Source organism: Planococcus citri, chromosome 5 (assembly GCF_950023065.1).
Source record: "Planococcus citri chromosome 5, ihPlaCitr1.1, whole genome shotgun sequence".
NCBI classification, from domain to species: domain Eukaryota; kingdom Metazoa; phylum Arthropoda; class Insecta; order Hemiptera; family Pseudococcidae; genus Planococcus; species Planococcus citri.
The window spans coordinates 53,680,852-53,705,707 of record NC_088681.1 but is presented as its reverse complement, the minus strand read 5'-3'; the positions used below and the strand labels follow the sequence as shown (position 1 = coordinate 53,705,707).

At 35.8% G+C, this 24,856-nt stretch overlaps 2 protein-coding genes across 3 annotated transcripts in view; both read left to right on the top strand.

The window, feature by feature from the left end:
- Positions 1–3,407: 3,407 nt before the first annotated feature.
- The window catches only part of LOC135848590 (uncharacterized), a 44,484-nt gene continuing 23,035 nt past the window's right edge, over positions 3,408–24,856 (top strand). The window contains exons 1-18 of one of the 2 annotated variants that reach the window (XM_065368525.1): positions 3,409–3,572; positions 3,659–3,711; positions 3,798–3,967; positions 4,066–4,226; positions 4,310–4,469; positions 4,545–4,809; positions 8,987–9,213; positions 9,299–9,401; positions 9,590–9,720; positions 9,845–9,973; positions 10,064–10,231; positions 10,321–10,486; positions 10,602–10,717; positions 14,819–14,908; positions 14,987–15,197; positions 19,379–19,559; positions 19,660–19,843; positions 20,015–20,210. In XM_065368525.1, the coding sequence (XP_065224597.1) occupies positions 3,571–3,572; positions 3,659–3,711; positions 3,798–3,967; positions 4,066–4,226; positions 4,310–4,469; positions 4,545–4,809; positions 8,987–9,213; positions 9,299–9,401; positions 9,590–9,720; positions 9,845–9,973; positions 10,064–10,231; positions 10,321–10,486; positions 10,602–10,717; positions 14,819–14,908; positions 14,987–15,197; positions 19,379–19,559; positions 19,660–19,843; positions 20,015–20,210 (2,713 nt within the window). In that variant the 5' untranslated portion in view covers positions 3,409–3,570. Of the gene's footprint in view, positions 3,573–3,658; positions 3,712–3,797; positions 3,968–4,065; positions 4,227–4,309; positions 4,470–4,544; positions 4,810–8,986; positions 9,214–9,298; positions 9,402–9,589; positions 9,721–9,844; positions 9,974–10,063; positions 10,232–10,320; positions 10,487–10,601; positions 10,718–14,818; positions 14,909–14,986; positions 15,198–19,378; positions 19,560–19,659; positions 19,844–20,014; positions 20,211–24,856 lie in introns of both variants that reach the window. The other variant, XM_065368526.1, reaches the window with a different exon arrangement.
- On the top strand, positions 15,206–17,082 carry LOC135848595 (myosin-11-like). The gene has a single exon (XM_065368530.1). It carries the CDS (start codon positions 15,280–15,282, stop codon positions 16,834–16,836), a length of 1,557 nt encoding a protein of 518 aa, XP_065224602.1. The 5' UTR covers positions 15,206–15,279; the 3' UTR covers positions 16,837–17,082.

Here is a 24,856-nt window from a genome sequence, read left to right as displayed (position 1 = left end):
CAGTCCAATTTTTTCACAACTTTCTCAAGTATGCATGAGGCACGTTGCAAAAATATAAAAAATTACACAATAGATTAGATTTCATTCAATAGGGTTTTCCAAGTTTGAAAAAATTCAATAGGCAGGAACTCAGGGTCAATTTTCAACAAGAATTGAATGATTTTTAAAAGAAGAGAATGATGAAAACTGGAACTCTGAAAAAATATTGTGATCTACCTTCTCTCGCCATCAGTTTAAAAGCGCCAAAATGTTTAAAATTTTATTATTTTTGAGAAAAAACAAATTTTTGAAAACACAGGGGCATTTAATTACATAATCAAAAAAGTATCAGTTTTGGGACTTTTTTGGGGGGAGGGGGTTTGTATAAAAACTTGTGTATTTTTTTACACAAGGGACATCATTTTCTGAGTAATCTCCCACTCCGTAAATTTCGTCGCGAATTTTTTGTCAAAATTCAGGATATTACTTTTCTTTTTACCTACTCCTTCTTTACATGACAGAGTGGTCAGCTATGCAATTTATGCAACAGAAATGAAACTTTCACTTTTTTTAAAAATTGAAATAATTTCAATTTGAGGAGTGAATTTTGATTTGTTTTGAAATTTGTATGCAAGAAATAGGGTTATTTTTGGAAATGTTGTGCCTATTTATTTTTTTTTTAAATTGAAATATTTTTTAAATTTGAGGGATTTTGATTTGTTTTGAAATTTGTATACAAAAAAAAGGATCATGTTTTGAAATCTTCGCCCGGTGCGTTGCACCGGGTGAAAATCTTCGCCCAGTGCAAGCGCCCGCTTGCACATGGACTTCCGCCGGCCCTGGCTATTATACTGAATTGACAACCAAACCGGAGTCTGATATGAACGAATCGGATCAGCATACCATTTATATAGCGAAAAACTGAATAGATTAACCCAAAGCGTTATTGGGGCACACTGATAAATACACATTTAACTCCTAACTCATCGAATCTACGTACCCACGCAATGTACACAGTACATAGAGAACTCAGTACCTGCTCAGGTGTAATCCCAGGCACCAAGTACTTGATGTCCTCTCCGATGTAATCCAGGACACCAAGTGAGAACCGCGGCAAAGTTCACGTAGCTCAATGCCCTATGTCCTTGAGGTCACCTTCCGTATGTAGCGGCATAATACAAAGAGAAATAGGGTAGGGATCAATGCACAGAGAATAGTAGTTCCCACGTTGGTAGAGGTTCTCCCTACTCTAGACATAAATACGTCATATCGACGGGGTCACCCTCTTAAGGCATCATTCCATTTTAAGATTTTGGAGCATTTTTTTGAAAAAATGTGAGCCCAAAAAATACATTTTTTTTTACTCATGTTGAAAGTGGCTCTTAAAGCGAATTAATAAGTTGTAGAAATATGGCATAGAAAGAGGATTTTTACAGATGCAACTGCCCAAATCACATGTTTTGAGACTTGCAAGATTTTTTTAAAAATTTGAGCCTGCAAAATTTTTTTTTTTCACTTGGGTTGAAAATAGTCCTTAAATGGAATTCGGCAGTACGGATATGATCTTGAAAGAAGGTTTATAGAACTGAAGCTCTTCGTCGCTCCTTATTGAACTCTTGGAACATTTTTTCGAAAAATTTTGATGTGTGCCCAAAAAAATACATGTTTTTTTTCAATGAATACTTTTTTCTGGCTCATACCGATAAAGGTTCTCAAAAAGCGTTAGTACTAATAATCGAAATCATGGTATGATCCAGGAAGAAAATTTCTAGATTTGTAAGTGCCTAAATATCCAATCGCACATTTAGAAATTTTGAGGCATTTAAAAAAAATGTCATCTCTACGCCAGGGTCTTCAAAATAGTATGTGTTTTTTTTTTTTAAAATTCAAATGTAACTAGCAATGTATGTGTTTTGTTATTAACCAGTCATTTGAATCGTTCGTCAATTATGCAACTTTTCTTGGGAAAATTTGAAACCCAGTAGGACTTTCAATTTTTCATTTGAGCAGCTGATAGTTTATGGAAGCTGCTCAATAAGTTCCAATGCCTCGTAAAAAAAATGAGAAAACTGATGACTAACTAGTAACTAAGTGACATGAAGGGTCCAGTAAATGGTTAGATATGAAGATTTTTGAATAATTCCTCAATTTCCAATTTGTTTCTAGATATACGAAATTTAAATCGATTTTCAAAATCATTTCCAAAATATTTTTGCAATAAAAAAAATTACAGGAATTCCAAATCAATATTTAGAACAGCACCCTTGTGCAGCCTAAGCTAATTTTGAGGTTACCAAAGTACCCAGAAGTCTGCTTAAAGAATCATAAAAAAATCAATATTAAGTACCTACTAAGACTCAAATTAAAATTCAAATCGTCGATATAAAAAAATCATGCGAAGAATAACCTCCCAAGGTGCATTCGAGTGGAAAAATTTTAGGTTAAAGTTGAAAAAATTGCAAAATTTGGGTAAAAATTCGAAAAGTGGCATCCAATGTCAGTTCTCTGGTTGTAATTTTTCTTCAAAAGCTAAAAGATGTAACCCCCTGTCCCCTCTAACATGAGTCACTTTAGCAGATATCTGAACCGAAGGTAATTTTTTTCAAGTTAGACAGAATTATATAGGTAGGTAGGTACCTATGTGATCTGAAAATTCAAAGGAGAAATTGCCACAAATTCTAAAACTTTATATGCTCAGATTCTCAAATACCTGAGTTGAAGATTCTGAAATTCAGGTAGGTGCAAATAAATGTAGATAATAAACTAATTATTCAGAGAGAGCATCAAGACTTTAAAAATTTTCACTCAGTACAAAATTTTGGATTGATTCTCATCCAAAATCCAGTAACTACCTACTCAAAAAAAAAATAAAAATGAAAAAACCTATCTAACTACCAAACACCAACCTCATCCATAATCAATTCTAAGTGTAAGTATTCGTATATTCCAAATTGAAAAAAAAATAATAATGAAAACTCACATTTTGATTTCACATTCAACCCATTTCCACAGTAGTTCTTTCAAATCACCATTTACAAGTCTAATCAAGGCCACGCATATTAATTCCAGGTAGGTACCTACCTACAACTGTAGCAAAGATGAGAATTACTAATTATCCTCTAGATCCAACCATAGGGTATGGATCGTCACGAAACCCACGCCAAAGAAAAGAGCGTGTTCTGTTAATTGTTTAAGCTCTCATCATTTTCTTCTGACCACAAAAAAAATTAATACTTTGAACATCCGACTCTAAACATCGTTAAATTATGTAATGATAGCGTCGTTTTGAACGCTACCTATCATTACATGCCTAGCTGCGATTAGAAGTACCCAGACGAACCCATCATCACTATACGAACATTAATTTATTAATTCTATCTACACGAAAAGTGGGGGGAATTGTAATGAAGCCGAATGTACTCCGTATAGCAACAAGTGTTTGTTATACACTCGTCGAGTTGGGCGAAGCAAGCAGCTATAAAAGCTTTCTACATTTATAAATGTGCATGTTCTATAGTGAAAACGTGTTTTTTTGAACGTAATATTGTGTTATTTAGTTATACCGTTTAAGTGGAACTTTCGTTGCAAAAAATGTGAGTTTTTTAAAACATGTAAATTTTAATCGTCAAGGACCAGTATTCTAATAAGGATTGCACCTATTTTTTTTTTTTTTATGCAGGGTCATTCAACAGGGATTACTCAAGTTGAAAATACACGATACCATTTACACAGGTTGTACCTACTTTTAGTCCAATACCTACCTATATTTCGATCAATTCGACCATTTCTAAAATGACTCTTTTTCACTACTTATTCAGTTGGAAACGATGTACCACCAGAAACCTCATTGAATGAATACATAAGGAACTATGCTAACCTCAAAGGTACCAAATTCATGTGTTTAGAAGGAGGCTGCGGAGCTTGCATAGTTGCCATAAAGAGACCCAATCTGATAACCGGTAAAGAGGAGATAATCGCAGTGAATTCGGTTGGTAAAACGTGTACCTATTTATCTCAATCTTCGTATAGTGAGCCTTCCGAATCAAGCTAGGCAATTGACTAATAGATATGATTCATCGATTACAGTGTCTAGTGCCAATTTTTAGTTGCTATGGATGGAGTATAATCACAGTCGAAGGCATAGGAAACAGAAGAAATGGATACCACAAGGTGCAATCCACTCTGGCCGGATTTAGTGGCACTCAATGCGGCTATTGTACTCCTGGCATGGTCATGAATATGTTCAGGTTCGTTTCGTACACATTTTCTCATTATTTTCCAATTACCAAGTGCTGTGGTCAATTAAACCGAATCTCTTTTCTGTGTCCAGCTTACTCAACGGTGATAGCAAAATCACCATGAGCGATGTTGAGAATTCCTTCGGAGGTAACATATGTCGATGTACAGGATACAGGCCTATTTTGGACGCTTTCAAGTCTCTAGCCAGTGATGCTACTCCCGAGCTGAAGAAAACTTGCACCGATATCGAAGTAGGTGACTCGAATTGATCGTCGCTACAGATGGCTATTTTTTTATTTTGGGTTTTTGCCATTCAATCCTTTTAGGATATCATGTCCCAGATGAAGATCTGTTCCAAGACCCAGCAACCTTGCGAAAACTTGTGCAAAACTAATGGTTCGAATGGATTCGATGATGATGGTGATTTGTGTGATTCTGATAAAGATACTCAAATACCAGATGTTTCGTTTTCCATGCAACTTCAGGGATCTAGATGGTTCAGAGTTAAATCGATTCAAGAAATTTACGATGTTTTTGAAATGGTTCAAGATAACACCAAGTATATGCTTGTCGGAGGCAATACAGCTCATGGTAGGATATATTTTTTCAGTTTTTTTATGGTACGAGTAAATTGCTTTTTTGTTCTATTAAGCAAATTATTGGAAACTATGCTATATTAGGAAAAAAATTACCACCTTTTTGGTGACGTTGCCAAATAATATTCAAGAGCTTTCAATTGGTAGGTATTTCGGTTTAGTTAGAGTACCCAAGTAAAAATTATTAGATAGGTACTATACCTAGTTATTGCAATTAAATGATAATTCGTTGAACTGAGCGTAATCAATGAGTCGCAAGGTTATATTTCCTTCGAATTTCACCTTATCAGCGTCTAACTGGTAATAGTTTTGATAGTTTTATATTTTAATTGATGCAGAATAAATAATAACTGCTCGTCAGAAAATCAGTTTACCATTTAGGTTGAGGTTCGTTGAATCACATTATGCAATTTATTGTCCATTCATCGGCCAGTATTGTACCATCTCAATGTAAACCTTATAATAGGTTGGCTGTACAAAAAATATTGACATAATAATGTGTATTGTGTGCTTGATAATTTTTGAGAATGGCAAAAATTGGTGGAATGCGAGGTAATTAAGGAGGAGATGAAAGGGGAAGTAATTTTGCGACATCGATTGAAATGGAGCTAATGCAAATAAATAATCAGGTACGAAATACGTACCTTTTACCTACCTACCTACGACTTTAAAGCTTTAACAAATTGTTTGCGAGATAACAATAACACGTCGATTCGTGTGTTTTAATTGTCGAGTATGGGAACCCATTTGGTTTTGGTGTGTTTACACGATAAGAGGCTTGAAAATCAGCATATCAAACTCTGCGATAAGATAAAATTTTAACGTAGGTATAGGTAAATAGAAAAATAACTACTTAATTTTTTTGCACCTTTCAATTTGCTTTCCGCCTACTTACAAGTTCAAATTGATAATATCAAGTCAGTTCTTTGTGTTATTTATTGCTACGAATTGAAAACAAATTGGGTAGATATCATTTTATAGCAGTTGAATTCTTATTTTGGGGAAATTCACTCTACCTATTTCTTTCATTCTCGCACAAAATTATATCATTTTCATTTTCTCGAATTTTTTCTGCTCAAGTTCAGAATCAAAACGAATCTCTTGAATTCAAATCGTCTCGAAAGTTGTATCAGTTTTGGAAAAAATTCCAGAAAAAAACTTGCCCCAATTCAAAAAAAAAAAAAAGACAGTGATTCATCAACAATTTGTTTAGATTACTAAGTAACTAGAACTACCTACTAAATTTCGAATCAGGGAAATCAATTTTTGACGAATCGTTCGCGAACGAGTTTCTCAATCTAAGACTATGGATGCCAATCTGTCAATTGCATACAGTAAAGTGAAGGGTAATAAATGAATCGCGGCACTTCAACAATCAAGTTATAATCCAGCTGAATGGAATCGTTCGCGAACTACTGAATCAGTTCCTTGAAATCAGTACCGATCCACAAACAGAACAAAATGAATGCCTCAAATGTCACTAATGAGAATGACACGAACTTATCAAAAAAAAAAAAAAACAACAATATAGGGCATCCAACTCCATAAATGAATGAAAGCGAGTCATTAGCATAATCGTTCGCGAACGACAATTCTCATTATTCGTGAAAAATACCTCGTTGAAGAAATCTGTTCACACTGTCAGGAGCCACAAGGAGCAGATATTAAATAAATAAGTATAAATGCCATTTAAAACTCATTAAAGTAGTGATCAAATCATTCGCGAACGACTGAATCAATCCTTCATTGCTGAACGAAGTTAATTCAGGAATCACATTTGACCTGGTAGAAGATGAGCAACAAGTATCAAGTTATTTATTTTTTATCAGCCATATTGTGAAAACATACTCCATCCAAGAATGAACATAATCGTTCGCGAACGACTGAATCACATATGGAAGATTCATTCATTTGGTTCTTTAATTTTATAAATGAATTATTTTCAGCCATTAAAAATCAATCAAATCAACCCATTTTTTAAATGCAATTTCATGTTCGAGCCCAAGTTTTAGCGAAATCAAACCAAGTCGTTCGCGAACGATTCTACTAGTGAATATCCAAAGTTGGGGAAATGGAGGAAAAATGAGGAAACATTTCAGCTCTTTTTATTGCAGTGAGAGGAGGAGGAGGCGGAGGGGGGACTTGATGCATTATTTTTGAGACAATCGTTTCAAAATCAATGCGCGGTTCAGACGTTCGCGAACGATTCATTCGTTAATCATCTTTTGAAGTTTTGAAATTTGAATATCTTGGGGAGTCATAACCATATTGAAATTAATGGCATTGAAATCACTTCATTAAAAAGCCTTGAGAAGAACGAAATTGCTCATGAATTCTGGATCGTTTTTTGAATAAATCATTTGTGAAACGGGTCGATAATCGATATGATTCACATGAAATGAATGAATCACATCAAAAGAATCGTATTATTTTTTAGTAACCGATTCATTATAATTTTGAAGGGAAAAACGAAATTTCGAAGTACCTACGAGTAATTTACAAAATATGTAGTTCGCGAATGATTCATTTGAGAACGAATTAAATCGTTAGTGAACGAATGAATTTTCATGAAAAAAATCATTCGTTCTTCCACTCACTAGTGAACATTGATTTATTCAGGACACAGTTTCTGTTGGTTTCTGTGAAATACATCGAGTCGTTCGTGAACGTCTCGCTCAAGAATCAAAATGACGTCAGTCGTTCCCGAGCGATTGAATTTATCATAAAATAAAAATTATTGTTTATTCCGCCAAACTTATCAAACATCAATCTCGTTCATGGCATGACCGAATTTCCATGAAATAGGTACATTACGCCGAGTCATTCGCGAACAATTTGTTCAAGATCGAACATCGCGAACAAATCAATTTTTCTCACAAAAATTCACAAAATAATTCGTGATTCGTTCTCCTACGTAGGCTACTTGAATGTTTTCAAAATATCAATCCGTTCATCATGATCGAGTTTTTGTGAAACATATCGAGTCGTTCGCGAACGATTCAATTGAGAATGAGTTTCAAACTTTCAATTCTTCATGAACGAAGATATTTTAGATGAAATTACGTTAGTTGTACCACAATCTACACATTATTGAACACCAATTCATTTGTTTCGCGGTCACGAGTCGTTCGCGAACGATTCACTGGGAATCAACTCAGTCGTTCACGAACGAATGAATTTTTTGCAGAATAACACATTTTTTTTATAGTTAGCAAATATCAATTCGTTCATGGCAGAATTTCTGTGAAATATATCGAGTCGTTCGCGAACGATTCACTGGGAAATGGGAATCAACTCAGTCGTTCACGAACGAATGAATTTTTTGCAGAATAATATATTTTTTTATGGTTAGAAAATATCAATTCGTTCATGGCAGAATTTCTATGAAATATATCGAGTCGTTCGCGAACGATTCACTATGAATCAACTCAGTCGTTCACGAACGTATGAATTTTTTGCAGAATGGCATATTTTTTTTATAGTTAGCAAATATCAATTCGTTCATGGCAGAATTTGTGTGGAATACATCGAGTCGTTCGCGAACGATTCACTGGGAATCAACTCAGTTGTTCACGAACGAATGAATTTTTTCCAGAATATCGTATTTTTTAATGGTTAGCAAATATCAATTCGTTCATGGCAGAATTTCTGTGGAATATATCGAGTCGTTCGAGAACGATTCACTGGGAATCAACTCAGTCGTTCACGAACGAATGATTTTTTTACAGAATAATATATTTTTTTTTATAGTTGGCAAATATCAATTCGTTCATGGCAGAATTTCTGTGAAATATAATATCGAGTCGTTCGTGAATGATTCACTCGAGAATAAACTCGCGAAAGAATGAATGCCTAATTTTAAAAATTAAAATAAATCGATTCCATTGTTTTCTAAGACCTTGTTAAATATCAATTTGCTCTTGACTGAGTTTCCGAGAGAATATCGAGTCGTTCACGAACGATTCAATCAATCGACAGTCATTTGTCGACGAACAGACTTTTTTGATTTTTTTTTCTATACACCTATTAAACGTCAATAATTTGTCCAATATCGGAGTGTCTAAAAATGTATCGAGTGGTTCGAGAACGAAAATTGTCTACAACAGGGAAGGAAAACCTCTAAAATGAATCCTCATTGATTTTCACTATAAATGAGTCATTTCTGTCCACAGGAGTCTACAGATCAGAGCCTCAAGACATCTACATCGACATAAACGGAGTCAAAGACCTGCACACCTACACATTGAACTCCGATAAGCTCGTCTTAGGAGCGAACATGACTCTCAACAAGACCATAGAGGTATTGAACAAAGTAGCCGCAGAAACCCCAAATAAATTCGGCTACCTCAAGCAAATGGCCAGTCACATTGATCTAATCGCCAACGTACCAGTCAGAAACGTAATAAAAGCTCTTTTCATTTTTAACCTATCAACAATGACTAGATCTGTCTCATTTTTATAACATATCATTGTCGTCTTTACAGGTGGGAACCTTAGCTGGTAACCTATCAATTAAATATTTCCATCGTGAATTTCCGTCTGACTTGTTTCTAATGCTGGAGACAGTCGACGCTCAATTAACCATAGGTGGGTAAAAATTACAATTATTTGAGTTTACTTATACATGTACCTTTTTTTTGTGAGACTGATTATTGCCTGTCGAGGGTACGATGTCTAGTGGAGTAATTTTCCCATTTTTCTACACCGCCCAGACACTCAATTTGTCGGTTAGCTAATTAGGTACCTACTTATTAGTAAAAGTACGAATATTTCAGGTCATATGAGTGGAATGGTGTACTCGTATCCGTTAGCACAGTATTTTGTATTGGATATGCGACGCAGAGTCATATTAAATATTACACTTCCGGCATTGGATTCGTCTACTTACGTATATAGTTCGTATAAGGTAATTTTTCCACCTCTTTCCCGCATCCTCCTACTTGCGAGTTGCGAGGATGACATTGCAAAAAAAAAAAATAATAATAATAAACACCCCATTTTTTTCCTTGTGATTTCACCTTCGTGTTTAGATCATGCAAAGAGCTCAGAATACACACGCATACGTCAACGCCGGTTTCCTCGTCAAAGTAGACAAGAATGCTTATTACAGAGTACTCGATTCACCCAGTATAGTTTTCGGTGGAATAAGCCCCCAATTTGTGAGTTGAGAGTTTCAAAAAACTCTTTCACATAAATATTGTCGTATAAGATAATTCCTTTTTTATTTCACCACTCTCGTAACTTTCCAGGTACATGCCACGAACACCGAAAATTACATCAAAGGCAAAAATTTACTAGAAGTTAATACACTAAAGGAAGCATGCAGAATATTAAAATCTGAACTCAAGACTGATAATGATCCTCTCGAAGCAGCACCTGAGTATCGAGTCTCGTTAGCTGTGAATTTATTCTACAAGGTATAACCCTTATTGCTACAACCAATCACCATCCAGTAAATATCATTAATTAGACAATAATCTTACCTTTTGCTCTGTTTCTGCCTCAGTTCATCCTCAGCTTGAGTCCAAACACCATCGACAGCAAATACCGCAGCGGAGGCTCCTTATTGACTAGGCCACTTTCATCGGGCAAGCAAGATTTCCAAACTGATAAATCCAAATGGCCTGTAACCAAACCGATGCCAAAATTAGAGGCATTTGCACAATGCTCAGGTAAAATTGAAAATTGTGGGCTCGTATTTATTTAAACAATAATACGTATTTCGATTTGGGAAAAGAAAATATTGATCTGATTCATGGTTTGTATTTTTATTGTTTTTTTCTACAGGGGAAGCTGAGTATGTTAATGATATTCCGGTACAAGTTAATGAATTATATGGAGCTTTTGTAGTATCCAAAAAAGGACCAGGAAAATTGACCAGCATCGATACAAGTGCTATAAGAGTAAGGCAATTATCAAAATGAATTAATGGCAATAGAAAATTAGGAAGGATGAACTCAGAAAAGAATCACACCAAATACCTACTTGAATGAAAGAACGATTTCAATATCAAATTCTAATAATTTATTATTCAAGTTTATCATAAATTTTTTTTTTGTCAGAACTGCAAAAAATTTTGTTTTTTTCAAAATTACCTACCAAAAGTTACTTTTTACAAAAAATTGAAAAAAAATTGTTTTTTAAAATCAGGAAAATTTCCAAGAAGCCTCGTTATTCAATTTTGAAGTAACAAGATTTTTTTTTCAATTTTTTGCGGAAAAATAACTATTTTAGTACCAAAAATAAGAAATTTTTTGCAATTCTTACAAAAAAACAAGATTTTTTGTGACAAATCAAATAGAACAGGCAAATAGCGGTTTTAAAAAGGAAAAAATAATTCGATATTTCAAAATAGAATCCCGAAAACACACCACTCAATATACTTTTCACTCGACTTTTCATGATTTTTCGAAATTTGGCCCCTTTTTTGGGACGAAGAGGACATTGTGAGGAGGGACCCAAAAAATAAGTTCATATTTGTACTCAGCGACCTCGAAAGCATACCATTTGATATATCATTTGACTTTTTGATGATTTTTTTTGAAATTTCGGCCCCCTGTAAGGGCACAGAGGGACATTGGGGGGTGGGACACAACAAATTAGTTCATATTCGTACTCAGCGACCTTGAAAACATACCATTCGATATATCACTCGACTTTTTACGATTTTTCAAAATTTTAAGCCCTTGTTTGGGGCACAGATGGGCTTTGAGGAGTTGGACCCAGAAAATAAGTTGGTATTCGTATTCAGCGACCTCGAAAACATACTATTCGATATATCGCATGTTCAGATTCATTTTTCAAATATATGATTCAGTTGTGTGTTACTTGAAAAACCAAGCATCCCCCCACCAACCCCTTGGGAGGGTTGAAGACCAATCAATGGGGTGTGATTAATAGTTGGGTGAGTAGACTTTGTAAAAAATCTGAGCGAAAACGAATGATATTAAGTGGTAACTTTGATCAATTTATTGGACTGACTTTTTTTGAAACACCTACTCTTTCCACCCCTTTTTTTTAGACACCCCTTTTGAGGGATGGGTATCGAGCGTAGTATCAAATTGTCGAGAATTTAAAGAGGAACATTTTTAATCCTGGTAGTTCTTCTCGTAAACCTAATAATTTCGGAGTAAATCGCAAAAAACGTAAATCGGAACCAGTTTTAGCCCCCTAAAAAATTTAGCTCCAGGGTTAGGAGGTTCGGTTTTTTTTGGTAGTTCATTGGGTTCATCTGAACACATCATCGAAGAAAAAATTTATGTGCCAATTTTTTCCTTTTTGCCCTCGTTTTTTTACGTTATTTTCCCGATCTAATTGCCAAATATCTCGTTTTTATTGTCTCAAAAAACCATTTTTTTTTTAAATTATCAAAACCGTTACTTTTTTGCAAAAAATTAAAAAAGATCTTGTTCTTTAAAATTAAAATTGTCAAATAATCTTGTCTTTTGTCAAATATTGCAGAAAGATTTTTTTGTCAAAATTTCCAGGATGTCACGTATTTATTGTCCCAAGAAATCTGTTTCTTTGTAAAAATTGCAAAAAATCCATTTTTTTCGCACCTAAGAAGTGCAAAAAAATCATTTTTTTTTCAAAATCATCAAAAATATGTAGATATTAAAAATATGAATTGCATAAGCTTCGTTTTTACTGTGGTACATATAAAAGACGTAAAAATTGCAGAAAAATTTTGAAAAATTTCAATCATCTTACATTTCAAACAAAGGGCATATACAATTTGGGCACATTCTCACTCCTGGCATACAAACTGGGCACACTGCTAGAAATCACCCTCTAATGACACATACAAATTGGGCACATACAAACTGGGCACACTAGAAAAAAAAGAACGAAAAGAGCACATACAAACTGGGCACACAGGAAAGAATGAACCTCGCATTTAAAACTTTTATTTAAAAACTTGAATGTAAAAAATTTGTCACACCTAACCTGCGCATAAATACGCAAGTAGGTACCTAGTTTAGGTACAGTACTCTAATACGGATAATAGGGATGGATGTAAGTTTAATTTTATGTACCTAACAAGACAAGGGAGGTGCCCCAGGTGACATTCACCGATTTCAAAGATTCTTGCACCATTAGATAGAGGACATCAAATTTAGCCTAACCACAATTAATTTTGAGGTGCTGAAGTTGATATTACAATTTTTGAGAGCGATTTTTTGATTTTTCACATCTCGTAAGTATAAATCAGAGTAGCAATTTTGAAAAATTGATCAAAAATAGCCGGCGCAGGTCGCATATCGAAAACTTCCATATTATTTGGGAATTTTAATACATATGATGACACTAACCCACAGTGAAATTTGTTCCTGCTGAAGTTGATATTTTGGCCGTGCAGGGCGATTTTTCGATTTTCACATTGCATATTTTGAAATAAAAATTGGTCAAAAAATATCAACTTCAGCAGCTGAAAATTTCACCACGGGCTAGTCTCATGATATGTATTAAAATGCCCAAATAATACGAGAGGATTTGGTATGTGACCTGGGCCGACGATTTCTGGGCAATTTTTCAAAATTGCCATGTGAAAATCGAAAAATCCCCTGGGATTACTGAAATATCTACTTCAGCAGCTGAAAATTTGGGGTTAGGCTATGTCCGATGTCCTCTATTCAATGGTGCAAAAATCGTTGAAATTGGTGAATGTCACCAGGGGCACCTTCCTTGTAAGTATTGTAAGTACATGAATTGGCAGAGTAGGTACTAGGTACCTACTTTGTTGATGAGTACCTACATATGTACAATTGTACATCTTGGATGAAATCTATTGAGAACATATGTGTGGATACATGTCCTATCTATTTTACCTAGGTATTTGATTATTTTCTAGTGTGTCGAAATAGTATGGCTTCTTTTCGATTTTGTTCATTTTTTCTAATGTGCCCAATTTGTATGTGTTCCTTTCGATTTCGTTCGCTCATTCTAATGTGCCCAATTTGTATGTGTTCCTTTCGTTCTTGTTTTCTTATGTGCCCAGTTTGTATGTGTCATTACTGACCCCCTGGTGTGCTTGCTTATCTTGTGCCCAAATTGTATATGCCCCAAACAAATATTTGTATTCTTTCAGCATGAGTAGGCTATCTTCATTCTTCTCTTTTTTAGAAAAAAAAATCGTGACATGATATGTAACTCGTATTTGTCAATTTTTTTTACTCTAAAATCAAATTCGTGTAATGTGTCGAATCTGTCTCAGATTCATTATTAAAATACACCCAACGGTAATCCATCTGCCTACTCGATAAAGACACGTTAATTGGGTAAAAATATTCCTAAGACTTTATACAAAGCCTACCTAAACCTAGTAGGTGTAGGTAGGTGTACGTGTCTACCTTTATATAAGTCCACTCCCACACACTACAAACTACAAGACTGCTATTTCTTCGAAAACATCCCTGAAAAAATTCCAATGCCCATGTCGCTGACTCATTAAATTAATAATTAAACTCGTTCATCTTCTTTTAAATCAATCCGAAGATGATTTAAACAACATCGAAAAGTAGGTACATATTTTCACAGTGTAAATTTATAGGTACCTAGGTATCTGCACATTACACATTTCATCATCGTTACTCTCGCTCGCTGTCACTTTGCAAAATTAATTCTCAGACTTGAAAACCAACTTGGTAGGTTCCTACTACCTAACCTACCCAGCTATCTTTCTGTATAGGTACAACAACTTGTATTATACTAAACAAGATACGACGTAGGTTCACGAGAGATTATTTTCCGGTAAACAAGATGCACTTCTCGTAATGTCAAAATTTATAAATTTTCCGACAACATTAACACTTTGAAATAATGCAATATTGCATCTAACTCGGTTACTCGTTACGTACACATCGCGAGCTTTTAATATTAAAACCTCTTCACAGCTATTAACTCGTTTCAAGATGTAACTTCTCGTAATTGAATAATTTTACGTACATAATGTCTTGATAAACTTACCCCAGAGTTGTCTATTTAAAGGTGTGTTTTTTCCACAGAATATACCAGGTGTTGTGAAGTTCGTATCAGCGAAAGATATTCCGGGTAAAAACACCTTCGTAGAAGTGTACAAAGTCGAAGATGAACAGGTTCGTAATTTTCCATTTCAATCCTACTTTTTCCAATCTAAAATGCTCACGTATTTACCTAAATTCCCCCAATTTCAGCTCTTCGCCGATAAAGAAATCCTCTACGCTGGTCAACCAGTCGGCGTGGTCGTCGCAAAAACCCAAATTCTCGCCAACAAAGCCGCCGATAAGGTGATCGTAAACGTCGAACAAACTCGCAAACCAGTCCTAGACTTCAAAGCAGTCGTCGACTCCGGTGATAAAAACAGAATAACCGTACAAGCCGAAAAACAAGCCACCACCGAGAAAAGTAAGTCAATCTTAACGGATTACCAAGCAATTTAAATTCCTCGCTCACTAACCCCCTTCCAATAATCGACAAACCTTCGAGTATGTGCACTAAACCAAAACTCCTCCCCGATCGCGAAGAACTAGTTGAAAAAAACGTCGAACTCGAGCAAGAGAATCGAAAACTATGGCTCGACTTGAAACAGAAACAAAATCAGATCGTTGCCCAAAACGACAAAATCATCTTGCAAGAAGATCTGCTCAAGAGCAGAGCCGAACTAAAACGACTCCTCTCCGAATACCTTGCTACGATTAGATCGCTCCAAAGAAACGTAACATTCTTACAAAATGAAAACAAAATCTTAGAGCAGCGTTTCTACAAAGGGCAAATGACCCTTAGACAGCTCACCACACAAGGTTACATCGACCAGAAAGAATGGATCAACGAGAACGTCGCTCTGAAGCTCAAACTTCACGGTATCGAGAAAGAATTCCGCCGATATAAACATCTCTGGGATAAGAACACCAATATCGCTGCCGAAATCATGACAGCCCAAGAAACCATCATGAACTTGGAGCAAAAGCTAATGGAATGCCAGCCTTTGGCCAGCGAATGCAAACAGGCTAAAAATCAGCTCTCGGAATGCGAACAAAAGCTCAAATCTGCCACCTACACAAGCTCGATCCTTAAAGACGAATTACACCAGGCTAAAGCCAAAGCTCAGGAGATCGCAAACGAAAGCGAAGAACTCAAAAAACAAACCACAAAGTACACCGAGCTCATAACCAGGCTCAAGGAAGAGAACACGTCGATGGAACACTTCGTCGAGAAAAGCTTTCGTCTAGAAGGAGCCTTGGCCGAACTCGATGACTTGAACGTCGTACTAAAGAAGCAAGAATCCATGTTAGGTGTATTATTCGACGAAAACCAATCCCTTAAAGAAGGCATAAGCCACTTATTCGATGAAATAAACGTGCTCAAGGATCGTAACTGGAAACTGGAACGATACGCTAACGATATGGAGCACTCGTATTACAAAGCTGAAAAGAACACAGATGCTTTAGAACACAGACTCAGCTATTTTCAAACCGTTCTGTCCGAAAATGATCGAATGAAGCTCAGCTACGAAGATATCACTAAACGTAATCGTTACCTGGAAGAAACGAATAACACCCTGATGACCAAACTAGCCGATGTTGAGAAAAACCTCTACGCTGTGTCCCATGCCCTCAATATGACCAAAGAAGAAAACCAGAAACTGATCAAAGATACGACCGCCTTGAAGGCCGAACTCATGAACAGCAACAGGAAATTCATCTTGGAAAACGATATCCTCAAAGGCGAATACGAGAAGCAGAAAGCTCTTGCGTCCAAATACTCCGGTGTTATAGCTGACTTTAAAACAATTCAGAGGAAATTCGGCGAATTACAAGAGATCAACTTTAAAAGCAAAGAAGATATGAGGAAGATGGTCGAACAAAACTCGTACTTTAAAGACGAACTGGATGCGTTGAATCAGCAATACGAGACGACTAAACAGGATCGAGATAAGTTGCAAAAAGAGTTGAAGAATTCGCAGATGACGTTGAGAGAGGCCGAAGCGTGGATTAAACAATTAGAATATCAATTAAATAGGCTACGTAATCCGGTTCCTTCTTGATGTGAGTTTTGATCGTTTTGTTTTGTTTTGTAAATTAGACAAGGAAGCTGTAAGGAAATGTGGATGAGAAGGTTTGTAAATAGGTAGGTACCTAATGTAGTTTGGCAATCCTCTCCAATTTTTCATTTTCAGTGTTTTTATTATTTTTAAGCATTCGAGGCATGTTTTTTCTATTGATTAATTGTTTATACGTTCTTGATGTTTATTTTTTCAATTGTTATAAACAAAGTTGAGGGTAATATGGAATGATTTGTTGTTTTTCTGGATTTAACCTAGACTTTTAAGAAAGTTATCGGTAAATGTGAGATAGATAGGTACCTACCAACCGCTCCCTATTTTTACTTCCCATTTATTATTTTATTAATTCATTTTTCACATTGATCAAATCCCCAAATATTTCATCAAAATTCGTAGATATCCAGAGTGAATCATTCAAAATTTTCACTTCGGTTCTCTCTAGAGAAAAACTCACAATGATTTTTCCATCAGTGACGAATCAAGCTAAAATAATTATCAATTTTTCGAGGCAAATAAAATGTACTTTAACCAACAATGGAAGTATTCCGAATTGGAATAAAAATACGAACTGAAAAAAAGGGGACCAACAGAGAACCCTAAAATACTCAACCAGCCTAAATTTCACAAGCTAAAATTCATTTTTAGATTTTTTGCCAAATTTTAAAAATTCAAATTTGGGCCAAAAATGAGAAAAAAAAAATGAAAATTTTCATCACTGATTTGGAGAGCTTGAAATTTGGATTGTACAAACCCCATTTTGAATTTTCTGAGTCGATTGGTAATGGTTTCAAAGTATCGGATGCTCCAGTTTTTGAAAAAAAAAAATATATACTACAAGTGAAATGGAAATGAAATTCGTCACCTATAGACTTGGATTTTTCATCTTTGTCATATTTTCGATCGAATTAGACACATTACTTGAAATATTTTTTCGTGCTGTTTCAAACTCCATCAATTATTATTTTTGAGGGGGAAAAAAATAGAATAAAATTCATCGAATTTCGCCGAAGACTCGAGAACAGTTTGAAATTGAGACCATCAGCAATCGACTCAGGAGGTCAAAAATAGGATAGATACACATTTTATAAGTAAACCAAATTTCAGCTTTTTATGTCAATGTGATCGAATTTTAATTTTTTTCTCGTAAAAATATTTCAAAAATCGAAAAAAATATAAGCTTCTGAATGTTTTACTTTTGGTGTATTTAGGGATCCTCTTTCAAATTTTTTTTTTGTGATTTGGAATATTTCCTTAGTAAGGAAGGAGGTGAAGTGTGTTTTCAACTTTTTTTGAAATTCAATAGAATCTGAAAAAAGTAAGGTTGAATGATCTCAACAAGATCAACAAGGTGAGGGAAAAATGTAAAATTTTTACATCTATTTTTAACCCCTCCTCCCTCCGACAAGAGCTCGAAATTTGTGTCTCAAATTATCATACTACATACGTGATTATTTCAAAGGAAAAAGAACACCTGAACTTGATAAAAATGAAATTTTGAGCTCTTCTAATGGTCTAATCATGATGAGCTTCACAGAGGCACGTCGACTGGTGATAGATTATTTTTGAACTAGAGCTTCAACAGGATTTTGATTTTTTCATTTCTTCAAAAATTGATCACTGAAGAAAATTTTTAATTTGAATCGACACAAAATGATTCTGAAAAAAATTCTTAAATCTATCGAATGTTTCACAAAGGTAAATCCAAGTTTATGGTGCTGAATTTCATTTTCACCCCACTTACAGTGTTTTTTTTTTTTTTTTTTTTTTTGCAACTGGCAAATCCGATTTTCAAAAATTATCTCTATGGAAAATTTTGGATTTGAACCAGAACTAAACGATTTTGAAAATATGAATCTAATTCGATGGAATGATCGAGTAACAAAGATGGCAAATCTGAGCTTGTAGGTGGTAAATTCCATTTTCATCCTAATACTTACAGTGGTTATTCGAAAATTGGATAATCCAAAAATCTGCTGGAGGCTTCAGAATGGTTAGAAACCATCACCAGTCGATTCGGAAACACGAAAATAGAGTAGAAACCAATTTTCAAAATTTCTAGATCAATTTGATAAAATTTTGATTTTCTCCCATTTTTGGCCCAAATTTGAATTTTCGAAAATTTGTCAAAAATTGAAAAATTCATTTCATCAGCTGAAATTTTGATTGGTGGTGCATTTGGAGTCCTCCTATCGATTCTTTTTTGTCCGGTTGAAAAAATCATCTGCTTGAGTTTGAGTTGTCTTATGCCTGGAAAATCAAGATTAATCAGGGAATTTTGCCCTTCTCAGGGAATTTTGTAATTTTTATATGTGCTTCGAATTAAAAAAAAAAAGAGGAAAAAATTATTGAAGTAAACTATTTTTCCATGCTCCACAAAAATTTTGATTTTGCAGGTCCCTATCCCTTCTTATACCTGCTCGATGAAACCGTTTGTTTTTAAATTAATTAAAAATTATAGAATTTAAAGAAAGTATTGCAATACTTAATTATCTATACTGAATGTGAACTTTTCATGGTTTTACAGAAGACGTAAAGTACAAGTTCAATGGCTCGTTGCTCATGGGAGGTCAATACCACTTCACAATGGAAACCCAAACCTGCTACTGTGTCCCAACTGAAGACGGAATGGACATGTATCCAGCTACTCAATGGATCACTGGAGTTCAACAAAATGCTGCTGTAGCTTTAAACTTGCCAGAGAACAGGTAGGTGTCTTCTAAAGAATTTCCTAATGTAATAAATAATAATAACAGGTACCTATAGTTTCTTCGAATACCTACTAATGAAATTTGTTCTCTTTATTAGCATCAACGTGAGCGTTAAAAGATGTGGAGGAGGGTATGGTTCGAAACTGGGACGATCTGCATTGGTATCGACAGCTTGTGCAGTAGCAGCTCATAAAATGAAAGTGCCAGTTCGAATGGTTGTCAAATTAGAAACCAATATGGAAGCAGTTGGCAAAAGGTTCCCGATGTATGGCAAATACGAGGTAATGACATATCACCACCTAACTCATTTTTGTGTGCATAAAGAGCCATTTTTTTTTTTTTTTAAATACAAAAAAAACTAAAAACAGTTTTTGACAAGGTTTAAAAAATATTCACACAGATTTGATCAAATTTACTCTGACATATTTACATTTTCATATGTATCTACTTAGATTGGTGTAAACGATAAAGGAGTAGTGCAATTTTTACACCTGAAAACCTACACCGATCATGGTGCACTTTCCAATGACGCAGTAGAATCAGATATTATAAATTTTACCAGCCAACTTTACGATATCAGTACTTGGTCTTATAAATGTTACGGTGTTACCTTAGATGTCACTCCCAATACTTATTGTAGAGCTCCCGGTAACTTTTTCAACTTTATTAACGCTTTTCCAATGTGTGCAACTTCGTGTGTATGTGTTTTTTGGACGAAAGTTTTATGTTGACATTTTTTTTTGTACCCTCTTGTACTCGTTACGTATACTTACGTACGAGTATAAGTTTGTTATATCATTAATTGAATGGTCTGTACTCGCATTGAAAGCGTTGAAAAACTCCAATTCTAATACTTAACAATGGAATCGCATGCAATTAATTATTTCGTGGAATTTCCACACTGGGTTGTCATTGTATTGGTAATTAATATTGATGGAGAAGAGCTACCTTCATTGCTTTTACCTACGTGTTCTAGTGCGGTAATAAGAAGATACGCTAATGTTTCAAAACATTCGAGCAAGACGTCCTAAAATTAGATATTAAAAACACTATAAATTTTCTTCACCTCTGAAGACTGTAATGATAGTTACATACGACGTAAGAGACCTGAGTTAGGTACAATGAATGGTTAAAGAAGGGGCACTAAAATGTTTGAAATCCATCAAAACGCTTCCTCTTCCCCTGTTAGGACTCAGAAGTGCATTGACCTGTCTGTCAGGCTTTTCAAAAGTCGTCTGGAGGCCTGCCTGGCCTCTATAAGTCATTAACTCGTCTGTCTGGCTTTTGAAGGTCGTCTGGAGTCCTATCCGGCCTCTGAAGTTCATTGACCTGCCTGTCTGGCTTCTAAGCGTCGTTTGTAGTCCTGTCTGCCCTTCTGAGTTCATTGACCTGTCTGTCTGGTTTTTAAGGGTCGTCTAGAGTTTTAGCTGTGTCTGGCCTCCGAAGTTCATTGACCTGTCTGTCTGGCTTTTGAGGGTCGTCTGTAGTCCTGTCTGGCCTTCCAAGTTCATTGACCTGTCTGTCTGGCTTTTGAGGGTCGTCTGGAGTCCTGTCTAGCGTCCAAAGTTCATTGATCTGTCTGTCTGGCTTTTGGGGGGTCGTCTGTAGTCCTGTCTGGCCTTCTTAATTCATTGACCTGTCTGTCTGGCTTTTGAGAGTCGTCTGGAGTCCTGTCTGGCCTCCGAAGGTCATTGACCTGTTTGACTGGCTTTTAAGGATCTTCTGGAGTCCTGTCTGGCCTCCGAAGGTCATTGACCTGTTTGTCTGGCTCTTGAGGGTCGTCTGTAGTCCTGTCTGGCCTTCTAAGTTCATTGACCTGTCTGTCTGGCTTTTGAGGGTCGTTTGTAGTCCTGTCTAGCGTCCGAAGTTCATTGACCTGCCTGTCTGGCTTTTAGGGGTCGTCTGTAGTCCTGTCTGGCCTTCTAAGTTCATTGACCTGTCTGTCTGGCTTTTGAGGGTCGTTTGTAGTCCTGTCTGGCCTCCGAAGGTCATTGACCTGTCTGGCTGGCTTTTGAGGGTCGTCTGGAGTCCTGTCTGGCCTCCGAAGGTCATTGACCTGTCTGGCTGGCTTTTGAGGGTCGTCTGGAGTCCTGTCTGGCCTCCGAAGGTCATTGACCTGTCTGGCTGGCTTTTGTGGTTTGTCTGGAGCCCCCTCTTACCTCCTAAGATTATTGATCCACCTGTCTGGTTTTTAAAAATTATTTGAAGTTCTATCTGCCTTCTGAAGGTCAATGACCTAGTTGTCTAGCTCTTGAGGTCGGTCTGAAGTCCTGCCTTCCTCCCAAGGTCATTAATCTATCTGTCTGGCGTGTCTATATGTAGTCTTTTAAAAGGCCCCATCTTTTCATCACTCAATTTTGAATCCAAAAATGCGCAGTTTTGTGCAAGAGGACGTGCCATAGGCGTTCCTAGCGAAGCAAGAATCTACCTCTACCTACACATGAGGCGTTCATGGAATTTTTTAGCATTAAATGTGTTAGAAAAAATTCACTTTCTCTTTTTCTTAATTTTTGTCATTTTTTGTGTAGGTAATTAGGTATTCATTTTTCATTTTTTTTTTTCAATTTTCATCCTTTCTCTGTTTTTTGATATAATAGATTTTAAATTATTCCTTTTCTTGCCGAATTCAAATTTCTATTTTTTAAAATTCTTCAGTTTCATTTTCATCTCCCCCCCCCACAATTTTGCAACGTTTTGGGTCATTCCATGTCAATTCGACCAACGTTTTTGAGTCATGTCTTTCGATTTCGCTGATTTTTTTTACAATAGCTACTCACCCAGTAAGTAAGAAACCCGCAATCAGTTTGGTCCCAGCCCCCTCAGCGGGTGGATGGAGGGGGGCTTCAATTATTTTCACATTGCCTCGAGGTACTCAACTTCAGCAGCGCATTTCTTCAAAACTATGCTACTTTGATCAAAACTGATTTCACAGTTCAAAAGGGTATTGAATTTTGAACTTTTTAAGCATTTTGAAATTTTCAAAATTTGAAAGTTCAACTTTGAAATTGAAAGTTTAAATTTCAAAATGGCGCTGTAAGTGGGAGCTACCATTTTAAACTCTAAAAAAAATTTCCATAGATGTACCTTTTTCTGTTTTTTTGAAATATTCAAGTTTTGAGATGAGATCTCTTAGTGGTAGAGGAGCACTACCACCCCCAATTTGGGGCAAAAATTTTGAAAAAAATCTGGGGCATGTGATATATCGAATTGTATGTTTTTGGCAACGCTGAACACGAATATGACGTTAGATTTTTGATTGGACTCCATCCATGGCTCCCAGCACCTCCCCAAATGGGGTAAAAGTTCAAAATAGGGGGTTTTTCGTGCGACACATCAAATATTATGTTTTTGGTGACGCTGAACACGAATATGACGTCAGATTTCTGATTGGACCCACCCACGGCCCCAGCACCTCCCCAAGGGTGGGGGGGGGTAACTTGAAACAAAACGGTTTCATTCGTGTGACACACGAAATAGCATGTTTTCGATATCGCTGAACACGAATATAGCCTTAGTTTTTCAAATTGACCTCACTCATGGCTCCTAGAACCTCTACCAATAGGTAAAAGTTCAACAAATAGGTAATGATTTCCATGTATGGGATTGGGGTGGTAAAAAATCTTTTTTTCGGTGTTATGTGGTCATTTTTTGTCTTTCTCCTTTTCATTATAATTTTGATCAATTTCATCAACATTCCAGTTTTATTTTACAATTTTTTTGGAGGGGGATATCTATTTCTTTCAATATATTTTTTTTTCATTGTTTGATACTCAAGTTCCTACCTAAATTATTTTGTTTCCCCCAATTTTCAAAATTTTAATGCTTTTTCTTATCACCTTTAAATAATTGGATTTTTCAACGTTTTAATAATTTAATTGTTTCGTTTCATTTTTCGAATAAGAGACTAGACATCCTCAATTTTGCCTTGTAGAAGCGATAAAATTCGATAATTCAAACCGAAAGGCCGTCTTAGCAGAACTAAAGATGTGAAAAGTTGTTATTTAATATCGAACTTGGTTTTTATCTTTGTTGAAAAAATAAAGCGAATTTTTCGGTTTCGACTCAAGGTCATCGAGAACTATAGGTACTTACTACTTAGCTATAGTCGATGCTAGGAAAATTTATAATCTTCCCGTCATCTATATTTTTTGCCACTTTCATACCACGGTACGAGACACGAACAGCACGCTTAATCTATTTTACAAAACTACGAGAATTAAATTTCTGGCAATTTTTTTTCCTCGAGAAATTATCCTCAAATAACAAAGGTATTTCTAAACTCAATTTTAGACCTCGAAAGCGTCGCAATTAAAATAACACACCGTAGAAAAAACATTAAACTTAGCACATTTCAGGTTCGGCCAAGCCGAGCCAAGCCTTGCTGTAAGAAAGCAATTTAATTGTAACGTTGTACGACGTTTTAAGATACGTATAATTCAATTTTTTTTCTTCTTCTCTCGTGTATTGTGTTGCGGCGAAAAAGAGAAAAAAAGCAGCGGGGCGCGACGACTTGGGAGGAAAAAAACCACCTCGCTATAAATTTACTTTGACTCGCGAATCCGCCTTACTTGTACACGGTAGAGATGGCTGTATGGTTGGAGTCATTTTATATTAAATTCTTTCAACGAGAATAATTAGGTACCGCAATGGTGGAAATTTTCGCGGAAAAGTGGCTTCTCACGTTGGCTCAGCAGACATTTAAGGTTGACGTTAATATTTTTACTCAACCAAACACATCAGATGTAACTTAGGTGTCCTACCTATAACCAAAGTAGCTACACGATATAGGCAGAGAAGCAGAAAGGTGTGCTGTGTAGTAAAAAGCTCTCGTGTTCAAACACACGTTTAATTAATATCACCGCAATGAACAATTTTACACTCGTTTCGGTTTTAACAAGTATTTTCGCGTACATGTCGGCAGTCGGATGCCCCTTTGCGAGTAAATAGACCCTGAGGGGGTCAGGGTTATAACTACGTATATGTGTACTCATTTTACAATATTATGTTTGTTTTCACGTTTTGCGGTTACACGTTAAGAGTTTTGCATATTATCGTTAAATATTAATTTTACGTTTCGAATACACGCGTTTTGCTTTAATTAAGTTGGCATTTTTCATACGTGTATAATTGCTCCGCGGCGACACCGATGCCCCTCCTTTCTGTCTCTATAGTTTTGAGCCCGGTTGGGTCTTTTTTTCTGCTCAATTTTTTTTTGTTTTCATTTCAAAAATACATATTAGAACAGCGTGTTATATGCTACATAATATCGTATTCACCGGTTGGTACAGAATACA